A 12,471-nucleotide genomic window follows, 5' to 3' on the forward strand; every position below is an offset into this window, starting at 1 on the left:
GTTTTCTAGCCTCTGAACTTCTTATCTATTTTTCCCCCAGGATACAAATATCATAAGTCATTGGCAAGGTGTCAAAATGCCATCACATTTCTCCCTTTTTCTGGAGACTGAAATTTGTTTGTTGTTGTTTAGTTGCTAAGTGTGGTCCGACTTTTTGGCACCCCATGGACTCTGCCCAGGCTCCTCTGTCCATGGGATTTCCCAGGCAAGAATACTGGAGTGGGGTGACACTTCCTTCTCCAGGAGATCTTCCCAACCCAGGGATCCAACCCACATCTCCTGCATCGGCAGGCAGAATTCTTTACTGCTGAGTCACCAGGGAAGCCCTTCCTTAATTGTACTTATGTACGATTAGACAAAATGATAACATCAAAAGGAGCAGATTCCGTGTTTCATTTGCTTTAAGAGAATAATAAAAATGGAATCATTCAAATCATGCCACTAATTTGAACACGTTATTATTTTAAAAGAAAGTAATAGATGAGTTAAAGATTTTTTGCTTTAACCACTTATTTTTAAACTGTTAGGCTTTATTTACTCTGAAGTTGTGAGGATAAGAACTATATTGTATTTATCTCCTACAAGGACACAGAGAGAGATGTTCAACAAATGGCCTTGGAGTGAATGAATGTGCCACTTAAGAATGTAACTCAGAATTTAAATTAGAAATTTAGAGCAATTTTCTGAGAGCTTGATTTGCACCAAATCCGAGTTTGCAAAATACTAACATTAAGAAATAAGCAATGGCTTTTTGAAAGTCTTCCTTTCATAAAAGAAGCACTTTAATATCAACAGTTTCCTTAGTCCATGTAAAATATTATTTGGTTTATAAAAATTGATTTTGTGTATAGTTGTTCATAAATAATCCTTCGACAAATGCAAATATAAATGTGTTTGTGAAAAGCAAATTGTGAGAGATACACTTTTATAGGAAGAGTGTGGAGAGGTTTTAAGATGAATAACATTTTATATCTGCTTTCGAGTTGCAGACAACGTGGATCATTGGGTAAAAAGAAGGAAAAGAAGGACAGAACCGGAAGTTCAGTGTCACGGAAGTGAACCATGGAGTAAAATTTGAATCTTCTAAATTGCACTTCAGACTTCTTTTACATTGCGTTTTATACTATGATAAACAAGTCTTTAATATGTGACAAGAGAGGATGGGAAATTCCAAAGTGGTGTTTGATTCTTGTGTATGTACCATCATATCTCATGTGCTTAGGAACTGTACATGTCTACAGTTTGTTTCAGTAACAAAAGAGAAGACACTGATCTAAAAGGATGAACAGATCAAATTCAGTCTGGACCTGGGGAGATGACTTGCCATGTTCAGTGGTCCCTGATGTGAACTGACCTGAGACAAGAGCGTTTTCAGTGTGTTTCACTACTTGCAAATGTCTTCCAGGCATGCCTTTCAAAATTCAGAGAGGAAAGACACGCAACAAGTAGCTTTCCGATAAATCCGTAAGGTCAAAAACCTCTAGCTTGAGTACAACCCAGTGCAACTGCTGAGCAAAAAGAATCCTCCTTCTAGGGTGGCTGTTGCACAAGCAAGAAAGGTAGTTTTCAAGATATCTTTAGTCTCACTGTAAATGTGCTCAAAATGACCCACATATTTGGTAACTTTTCATGGCACCTGGTGTGCACCAATAACTCCTCCTGATCCTTTCTCTCCATGAGCAGTCTTATGGCGTGTGATTCCCCTTCTTAATATTGTATTTTCAGGTACCTATACTTGGCCACTTTTAAACTTACTTTATTAACAGAGTAAAGATATGTGATTTAAAATAGAAGCTATGCCAGAGATAACAAATGGCTTTTGGTTTCTATTTTTCTCATATATAATAGGTTCGGTTCAGTTCAGTGGCTCAGTCGTGTCCGACTCTTTGTGACCCCATGAATCACAGCACGCCAGGCCTCCCTGTCCGTCACCAACTCCTGGAGTTCACCCAAACTAAATTGTGTTAACTCAAAAGAATAGATATGTTTATCTTCCAGATTTTCTTTGTAATAGTTAGCTGGTTAAATAAAACATTGCATTTATAGAAATAGAAGGCCATTCCTCAATTTTTCAGATGTTTCCAGCTTAACATGGGTTTGGTGACCTTATCAAGACATAAAATCATAAATTCAAAGAGGAGTAAGGTTAACTACCATGTAGACACACACACACACACACACACACACACACACACACACACACAACAACTTTGACCTCTCTCGAGTAATGACTAAACTGATCAGGACTTCTGATAAATTAACCTGATATTTAACCCTGTTTTACTCACCTAATACCCTCAGAAAATTATTTTTTCCTTCTTCACCGATTTTACACCTTAAAAGAAACTTATATGAGTTGTAGATGTACAACCAACATCTCCAGACAGAAATGAAGGCTATTTTTAGGAGAAACTAATCTCAAATGAAAGTAGAGCTTTCTACATGGTCACATATGTATTACACACTCATTACCCAAAGTGAGAAAGTAGGTCACTCCTCATTTCTTATTTATTCCCTGGCACAATCAGACTGCACAATGAAATCATGTGATATGCTTCAGAGCTACTGTCAGGACATAAAACCCAAGACAATGAGCAGCAGGACAACAGTTAGCAACAGGCAAATTCCAACAGTCTGGGTTTGGATTTGGTTTTATGTTACTAGAAGCAGATTTGCTCTGTTTTTTAATAGTTCATAAGAAACAGAAATCACAATGTATCGACTTCATATCCACCTACAAAGAGTTCAAAAAAGCCAAAGTTCTCCCCCCATTCATCCTCTTGTTCCACCAATATCTTGAAAAGAAAAAAGAAAAAAAAAAACACACAAAATGAAAAAGAGTGAGAAAGGACACAAATGATTTAAATAATTTCAATCCTTATTAAACATCACTGAAGTGCATTTGATCTATCAGGCTGACTTCCAGTTCTCACCACTAAGACCTTGCAAAGAAACTGGATTGCGTAGTTTTGTTTCCAGGGTTGATCTAGAACTGTAAAGATGAGATGTGTATGAATGTGTGTATGTGTTTTAAGTCCATTTCATAAACACGGACACAGGACGATTCTCATCATTTGTAATAGTCTTTGGAGTCCAATCATGCAGAGTAACAGGCAGGTGTAAATTAGGTCTTGTTGCAAGATATACATGGCAAGGTGAACAGTTCAGTGCTAACTAGGGGTGGGAGATTTCTGTCCATTAGGATATACTGGCCATTGGTCCCACATAATCAAAAGTTAGATGTACAGGAGTTCATATACAAACAGAGATCTTCCCTTTCAGCTTGCTGACCAAGGAAATGAGTCAAAGTGAGCCATTTCAGACAGCGAAAGAACTGTCCAAGTGCTAAAAGAGATAAAATCTTGTATTTTAATCACATGGAAAATAATTAGTGTAACTATGTACATTATAAGTTGATTGTTGTTCTTAGAGAAAGGAGTTTCCATTCTGGGTTCAAAAATCTCTGTGGACAATATGCATGTTGGGCATTGTGAGCAGGGTAGAGAGTGGAGATTTCTCTTCAGACCCAAAGTGGTTGGAATCAAAGATTTCTCAGGCTATTTAATCTCTTGCTCTGAGCTATACAAGATAAATTCTCTTCAGCTAACCTGGTTGATAGCATTCATCACAGAGCACAATGCTTTTAAGATTTAGATTATCATATGTTGAGAATTACATAGAAATAGATTTGGAATAATTTAGATTTTGCAATGACTATTCAAAATTTTGAAGTCCATTTTGCTTATTCTGCCCCCCACCCTTCCCTGGCAAGTCATAAAAGGATTTATCTAATCTCACCTAGTCTACTTATTCTATTTGTCAAGGCCTATTTCCTGACTTATCAGTCAGCTGCTATCAGTATCCTTAGGTAATATTTTTCTGATAATGATAACAGATTGAAAAAAAAAAAAAAAAACTATACAGCTCCCTGGCCTTCAATTAAATAGTTTACTCCAAGTGGAGGGAACAGACCAGGCCCTGGTCCATCTATGGGGTACATTCTCTCAAAGCTCAGTCATCAGATTCTTGAAGATGCAAGATTATTATCAGTTTTTATTCCACAAGAAGAAATTTGGTTATCAGGCCGTATCTCTTTTGGCCAACAGAATACATATAGAAATATCAAAGTGGGGGTGGTGGTTTTGCCAAGCTCTCTCAAAAATCTAGTTCCTCCTGCACATGGACATGTAGCTATCCCTCCTGTAAAATACTACAAAACATTTCTTGAAGGATCACTATGAAACTACTTGCCCTTTAAGGAAAGTCAGGCCAACTTTGCATTCCGAAAGGAACCCCAACCATAGGCAGGAATTTCACTTTTCCCAAGAGTGACCTGACACCCCCCCTACCTGAAAAGCAGGAGAGACCTTTTGAAGGAATGGGTGACTGCACTGGAAATATTTGTTTTTTCGAGAAAAGAAGACTCAGTGCAGAACATAGTATATTCTGTGGATCTGGTAACAACATAATCACCTCCTGAAGGGACTGATAAAATGGACCCAAGGTTGTGAAGGGTGGGTGGACTTTTGCAATGATGGTTCTCTTTGTTGGCCTATTGCCTGTTGCTTTGATAATCTAGGAAAATTAATTGTAGAAGCTATCAAGAAGCTAACCCTTAGCTTGCTTTGTAATACATGATATCTCAATATAAAGGTTGTTTCATTTTCCCTTGACTGGAGGGAGTTCTGGCTGAAGGTAACCCATTTCCAAGAGACAACAGGAGAGGCCAGACTAGTGGAGTTTAGAGAAGTAAGTAAGTAGCAAGTGGAAGTAGCAAGTAAGGGGAGGGACTTTAGGTAGTTCTTGCCTGGTTTCATCTGAATGGAAAAAAAAAAAAATCACTTCCACATACATGAGACAGAGTAACTGTCAAGTGGTTTGAAGTTGCTGGCTGGCTGGAGATTTCCTTTTGTCTCCTGATGTTGTTTCGTGGCTGATGAAATTCTCCCTGGGATTCACTCTCTTTCAACAGCTTCGTGCTCTCTGCACTTAATCTCATGTGGTTAAAGAGCCAGGAGGGGAGAGGCCGCAGGTATAGCAAGAGAAGAGCACAGAGAAAGGAGATAAACAAAGAAAAAGGAACGCAGAGAAGAGAAACTTTAAAGGGGGAGGGGGAGTGAGGGAGAGGGTTGAGAGAGTGTGACACAAAGAAAATTGAGAGAACTCATGTGAATGTGGAAGCATTTTTCCAATCAGATTGTCTGCAATATTAACCAAAAACAAGGGCAGCAAGATAGAGACATGGGCCACTTCTATTCCAGGGGGCAAGCTGCACAGTCTAATAATTTTTCTCTCCATTTTGAACAAATGACCTCTTGTCATGAAATCTATGGTGCGAAGCAACCCCTGGTAAATGGCAGCATTGCTCCCGTGGCGATGGTGGGAGTTGATTCTATTGCTTAGGAAGAGATACAGCTTCCCTATCGTTGTGTTTAAGGCAGTTTTCACAGCACTGGCATTCTTGGCTGCTCTGTTTTCCGAGGGATTCCATTTGCCCGTCATCTCACACTCAACCAGCCATCCTGTGTTTCACTCCTTCTTCAGGTGAAATACCACCACATTGGTGAGCACCAAAATGGTCAGAGTGCAGAGTTGTGATGGATACTTCACTAGAGTGAATAAGAGGAGAAGGGTCGACCTAGTCCTGTTATTGCTGAGAAGTTATCCTGGTATCGCCTTGTATGGAACCAGGATGTTTCACAGTGCCTCCTTCAAGTGCCTGGGAAAGCACTTTCATTTATTTTTGAGCTAAATTCAGGAGATTTTGCTAAACATTGACATCAATGCTTCATGGCTTTTAAGACACTCTATTGCTAAAGCTATTTAGGAGCAGTAACTTATGGGCAGAGTTATTGCTGTCATGTCAACTTGTGGTACAAAACTCAAATGATCAGCCCTTCTTGAATTGTTGAAATTTATGAAAAAATAAATAAATAAGAGACATTGGCCATGTTAAGGAGTCGGGGAAACCCCTGAGGAACGTCTGTGGATGTTTTCAAATGCTAACCTGAGGATTGCCCTGGGCTTTGGGTATTTTTTTAAGTAATCTTTTTTTTTTTTTTAATTCCAGAAGAGGGAAGTAATATTTCTTCTCAAAATAAAACCTTGACAAGGTATAAACATGGAAAATAGCACAGTCATGGAAAACACAACCCACAATCTAAAAATAGCCTAGGCAAACTCACTTTTTGTTAGGGATACCACGTAGAGGCAGCTCCAGTCTATTTCAGAGAAGGGTTCCCATCAGATATGGACACACTAACCCTGCCTCACTAGCTGCCAATCTCTTCTCAGTTGTGACACATAATTTGCAAACGATAAATGAGGGTCTCCTTTCTAAAACAGGAATGCCGGTGTCTCCTAAATCTGGGTCATACCTCCTTTAGTTCTTTCTCCCACATGGCCACACTACCCTAGTCTCTCCTACCCACTCACTATCAGAGAAAAGACCCTCAGCTGTTATGCCTACCTTCCTTCTAAAGGTCAAACCATTCAGTACCTGGAAACTGTTACCCTCTCCCACCCCGCACTGTACATAAGCATCACATATGTTCTTTCTACAAATTGGTTTACAGGTGCCATTTAATCAGTTCAGATTTGGAAGCTACATCTTCAAGGGTCCAAGAGAACTCACTCCCTCCCCATATTCCGCCCTTTACACATTTTCTTATAAGACATACAGCTTAATCAATTAACAAACTAAATAGCTTATATACTGGCAATATATTACAGATGGGTTTATGTCAGAGTAATAGATCACATGAAATGGACCATGTGGTACCCCAGTGCGTGATGTCTTGGGAGAGCCCTGAGGACACTGACAGTAGCATCTCTAAGTACGTGGTGCTGTATGAATACAGACACATGCGGATCTGTATCTACATCCATCTGACTAGGCCAATAGGAGCAGGTAGATGCAAGATAGAGACACACACATGCTTGATGGGGCCACTGCACACCTTGTCATGCCATTTGAAAGGGCAGTTACAGGTCACTGGTTCTGCAGCCATTAAAATTACACTTTATGGAGAAGGCTTCTCTAATTGTGTTTGATTTGCTTTCTGTAGTAAAAGCATCATTGGAAGAATACCAAAGCAAGAGCAACTAGGAGTTAAATATACATTTGGCTTAGCTGCAATACAGAACTCTGGAGAAGAAGCAGGCTGAAAGATGTGTTTCAATTTTAGACTCGGATTCTCTCCCTTGCCACGTTCTTGTCGTTGCGTGTCTGCGTTTGCGTGTGTGCGTGCGTGTCTGCGTGTGTGTTCCATCACATCATCTCCTGAAGAACGCTGGGTTTCGCAGGCAGGCGGCTAGTCACCTGCAACAACCCAGGGGTCCTGCCGAGGCTTCCAGGCTGCTGTCAGTGTCAGATGCCAGGGTCTGGTCGGTGGACATGGAGGAGATGTCATTGACGGATGAGGAAGGAGGGAGGCTCTCACTGCTGTTCACGGCTGCACCTGTGCTAAGAAAATGAAGACCGACATGACTAAACCTGGAACTAGACTCAGCTGGATGTCACTCAGCGGACAAGTGCGTGCACAGACGACAAGGCAGCGCTCCCCAACCTTTTTGGCATGAGGGACCGGTTTCATGGAAGACAGTTCTTCCACAGAGCAATAAGGGGGGATGGTTTGGGGATGATTCACGTGCCTTAGCTTTACTGTGCATTTATTTCTATTATTAGTACATCAGCTCCACCTCAGATCATCAAGCATTATTAGATCCTGAAGGCTGGGGACCCTAGATAGGGGATGTCTGCTCCATCATTCATTCGACAAGTCCTCACAGAACCACTAATACAGAGCACTACATTAGACTGTGAACATGAGGATAACAACACAGTGTCCCTGGTCACAAGTTATTCAAGGGTTAAAGCAGTCATTCAAAATTGGGAAAGGAGTACATCGAGGCTGTTTATTGTCACCCTGCTTATTTAACTTATAATATGCGGAGTACATGATGAGAAACGCTGGGCTGGATGAAGTACAAGCTGGAATCAGTGTTGCTGGGAGAAATATCAATAACCTCAGATATGCAGATGACACAACCCTTATGGCAGAAAGTGAAGAAAAACTGAAGAGCCCCCTGATGAAGGTCAAAGAGGAGAGTGAACAAGCTGGCTTAAAACTCAACATTCAGTGAAGATCATGGCATCTGGTCCCATCATTTCATGGCAAATAGATGGGGAAAGAATAGAAACAGTGACAGACTTTATTTTTTGGGTCCCAAAGTCACTGAAGATTGTGACTGCAGCATGAAAATAAAAGACACTTGCCCCTTGGAAGAAAAACTATGGCCAACCTAGACAGCATATTAAAAAGGAGAGACATTACTTTGTCCACAGAGGTCTGTCTAGTCAAAGCTATGGTTTTTCCAGTAGTCATGTATGGTGGTAAGAGGTGGACCATAAAGAAGGCTGAGCACCGAATAATTGATGCTTTTGAACTGTGGTGCTGGAGAAGACTCTTGAGAGTCCCTTGGACTGAAAGGAGATCAAACCAGTCAATCCTAAAGGAAATCAACCCTGAATATTCATTGGAAGGACTGATGCTGAAGCTGAAGCTCCGTTACTTTGCCACCTGATGGGAAGAACTGACTCATTGGAAAAGACCCTGATGCCAGGAAAGATTGAGGGCAGGAGGAGAAGGCGATGAGAGGGGATGAAATGGTTGGATGGCGTCACTGACATGAGCTCGAGCAAACTCTGGGAGATTGTGAAGGACAGAGAAGCCTGGTGTGCTACAGTCCTTGGTGTTGCAAAGAGTGGGACATGACTAGTGACTAAATAACAACAATGCAGTAACTGTCAAATTCTGCTCTACCCTAGAAATCACCTGTAATGATTCTAAAAGAAAAAAAAAAAAAACCTCCACTAAACACCCCATTCACCCTTCACACCTCTCATATCGTAACGCATCTGGCCTTGGGTAGAATCAAGGCATTTGCATTTTTCAAAAGCTCCCTGGAGACTGATGTTAAAGGCTGAAGACCACTATTCTATGAAGAGGGCAAATAAGTGAACACCTTTAAAGTAATCACCTGAACCTGGATGGTTTCAATTCAGGAAGGTGTTTGTTTGTTTGTTTGTTTTCCTGCATAAGGCAGTAGGTGAGATTTTAGTTACTGACCAGGGATCAAACCCACACTCCAGGAACTGGAATCACAGAGTCTTAACCAGAGTCTTAACCACTGGACTGCCAGGGAAGTCCCTCAGGCAACTTTTAAAACAAACACATATAAGCCTCTTATCCCAGAAATATAGGCTGAGGTAATTCCCAGAGATCAGAATTACTTTGAGGCTACAGTTATAAGAAAGGAAGGTATATTAAGTAAATATTATTTTACCGTCATTAATTTGACATCAAACTTAAAATCCATGTAGGAAAATCCAGGTAGGACTGTGGATGAAAGTTACCATAGACCAAAAAAAGAACAGAAGTCAGACCCACAGTCAGCCTCTTGAGTGCGTTTACTTTTCATCAGGCTTGCTTACCTGGGAATCTCCAAATAAGAACTACAAAAATTTTTTAATTGATCTGCTATGTAGGAATACAAAGGTTTTGAAACTCTGAGGAGAAACCTGCTTATGGTAATCACTCAATAAATACTTACTGAGCTACAGTAGTTTTAAGAACCACACAGGGGAGATTGTAAAACTGAATTAAACCAAAGCACCCTGGAAAGTCCAATCACTTTTTCTCTTTATAGAGCCTTTATATTCAAGCGATACAGGTGGTGAAATGCATGTTTTGTGAAATAGTTCACTATTAAAAATATATGAAGTATAAGCATCTAATAAAGTGAGATATATTTGGTGAAAATCATATATCCCTGTGAATAAGTCACAGTAGTATTATCAAATACATCTAATAAGTTAGGGGGAAAAATCTAATGAAGTGGAGAACTTAATACAATCTCCTTGCTCCTGGAGTAGGTAGGTGATTAAAATGTGACAGTAACTGAAGAGGGTACACACACTTAAACTAAGACAAATTACATGGATCCTTTTAAAGCTGTTCTTTGTTGATTATAACCATATTTATGCAAATTATGATAAATGTAAAAAATATAGGAAAAAAAGACAGCAATATGCACTGATCCTCAAATTAATGATAACTATTAAACTTTTGATATATTACTTTCTAGTCTTTTTGCTAGGAAGTCTAAGTATAATCATTTCATATATACCCTTTTGTATCCTGTATTTTCTTATCCAAAAAACCTATGCAATATTTCATGTTCTTTAAACTCTTAAAAATATCAGTACCCACTAATCTTAAATGTCTCTATATTTTTAAATCTGTCTTATTAACATCTTCATGTAAATACCTTGACTCTTATTATCATATAATATTATGATATATTAATGATATATATTAATGATATATATTAATATGATAAGTTATATCATATTAATATAATGTAAAGTTCGGCTCAGTTCAGCTCAGTCGCTCAGTCAAGTCTGACTCTTTGCGAGCCACGGACTGCAGCATGCCAGGCCTCCCTGTCCATCACCAGCTCCCGGAGCTTGCTCAAACTCATGGCCATCGAGTCGGTGATGCCATCCAACCATCTCAGCCTCGTCTTCCCCTTCTTTTTCTGCCTTTAGTTTTGCCCAGCATCAGGGCTTATCCAATGAATCAGTACTTCGAACGTGTGCTTAGTTGCTCAGTAAGCATACAAGTAATGTAAAGTTATCTGGCTTCAATTCATTCCAGCTTTATTTGACTATATCCTTTACAGATATGGTGCAGAGCTACTTCATTTCCTCTTCTGACATATACTAGTAGATTTCTGAGGCCAGCAGACAACTCTTGATTAAACAGCCCAACTGCCCAGCTCTGTTTTTTTCCCTTTGATTTTAGATTAAATTATACCAACATCCTCATATTCTTTCATCAGCTATGGTCTCTAATAATTGAGCATTACTGCAATGGGCTTCTCCGGAGAAGGCAATGGCACCCCACTCCAGTACTCTTGCCTGGAAAATCCCATGGACGGAGGAGCCTGGTAGGCTGCAGTCCATGGGGTCGCTAAGAGTCAGACACGACTGAGCGACTTCCCTTTCACTTTTCACTTTCACACATTGGAGAAGGAAATGGCAACCCACTCCAGTGTTCTTGCCTGGAGAATCCCAGGGACGGGGGAGCCTGGTGGGCTTCCATCTATGGGGTCACACAGAGTCGGACATGACTGAAGTGACTTAGTAGCAGCAGCAGCGATGGGCTTCTCAGAAACATCTTAAATTTTTCCACATTATTATTAAAGGGTAGAGATTAAAACTAGATGCAGGATTTTAATAAAGGCTTGATCAAATTATGGGCTGACAGAGTGAGATTACTGTCTATTCATCTCCTGAATGATATATTCTTATACTATGGATGGTTTTCAAATCACGGTACTAGAGTTTAGATTTAGTTTTAATTTGAAATATAAAATATTGCCCATATATCTTTTGTAACAGCTTCACTGAGACATATTTCACAAATCTAATTTGTATAATTCAATTTTTTTAGGTTATTCACATAGTCGTGTAATCATTACAACAATCAGTTTTGTAGAGTTTTCATCCCCACAAAAGGAAATCCTATAATCTGCTTCTTACCACCCAGCCCTAGGCCATGACTAACTTACTTTCTGTCTTTATAAAACTGTCTGTTCTGAACATATCAGATAAATGGAATCATACAATATGTGTCTTTTGTGACTAGTTTCTTTCACACAGCTTAATATTTTCAAAAGATTCATCTGTATCAATACTTCACTTCTTTTTATGACAACAGTATTCTACTGTATGAATATATCCCTTCTGTTTATCTATTTATCAGATAATATCACATGATATTTGTCTTTCTCTGACTTACTCCACTTAGTGTGATCATCTCCAGATCCATCTGTGTTGCTGCAAATGGCATTATTTCATTCTTTTTAATGGCTGAGTAACATTCCATTGTACATGTGTACATAGATCTTCATGCATCCATCTGTAGATGGGTCTTTATGTTGCTTCCTGTCTTGGCTATTGTAAACAGTGCTGCAGTGAACACTGGTATGCATGTATCCTTTCAAACCATGTTTTTCTCTGGATATATGCCCAGGATTGGGACTGCTAGATCTTTTGGTAGCTGTATTTTTAGTTTGTAAGGAGCCTCCATACTATTCTCCATAGTAGTTGTACCAATTTACATTCCCACCAACAGTGTAGGAGGGTTCCCTTTAACCCATAACCTCGCCAGCACTTACTGTTTGTAGGCTTTTTTATCATGGCCACTCTGACTGGTATGAGGTGATAACTCATTGTAGTTTTGATTTTCATTTCTCAGAATCTTTATCAACCGTATTTCTAGGGTTCCATAAATTGTTGTTGCTGACTCTGTATAGCACAAATGCATTAAAAAAGGTTCCTAACAGTGCCTCTATAAAATCCCCGTTACATTCTCAGGTTGTATGTAAAGAGTTTCCCTATAC

The 12,471-nt window shown here is 39.6% G+C and overlaps 1 protein-coding gene across 12 annotated transcripts in view; it reads right to left on the minus strand.

The window, feature by feature from the left end:
* Window positions 1-6,564: 6,564 nt before the first annotated feature.
* Window positions 6,565-12,471, minus strand: part of MAPK10 (mitogen-activated protein kinase 10) — a 619,928-nt gene continuing 614,021 nt past the window's right edge. For 11 of the 12 annotated variants that reach the window (XM_061420724.1, XM_061420726.1, XM_061420723.1 and 8 more), the window contains one exon: window positions 6,565-7,460. In XM_061420724.1, coding sequence (XP_061276708.1) covers window positions 7,318-7,460 — 143 coding nt within the window. In that variant the 3' untranslated portion in view covers window positions 6,565-7,317. Of the gene's footprint in view, window positions 7,466-12,471 lie in introns of all 12 variants that reach the window. The other variant, XM_061420731.1, reaches the window with a different exon arrangement.

This window comes from Bos javanicus, chromosome 6 (assembly GCF_032452875.1).
Source record: "Bos javanicus breed banteng chromosome 6, ARS-OSU_banteng_1.0, whole genome shotgun sequence".
NCBI lineage: Eukaryota > Metazoa > Chordata > Mammalia > Artiodactyla > Bovidae > Bos > Bos javanicus.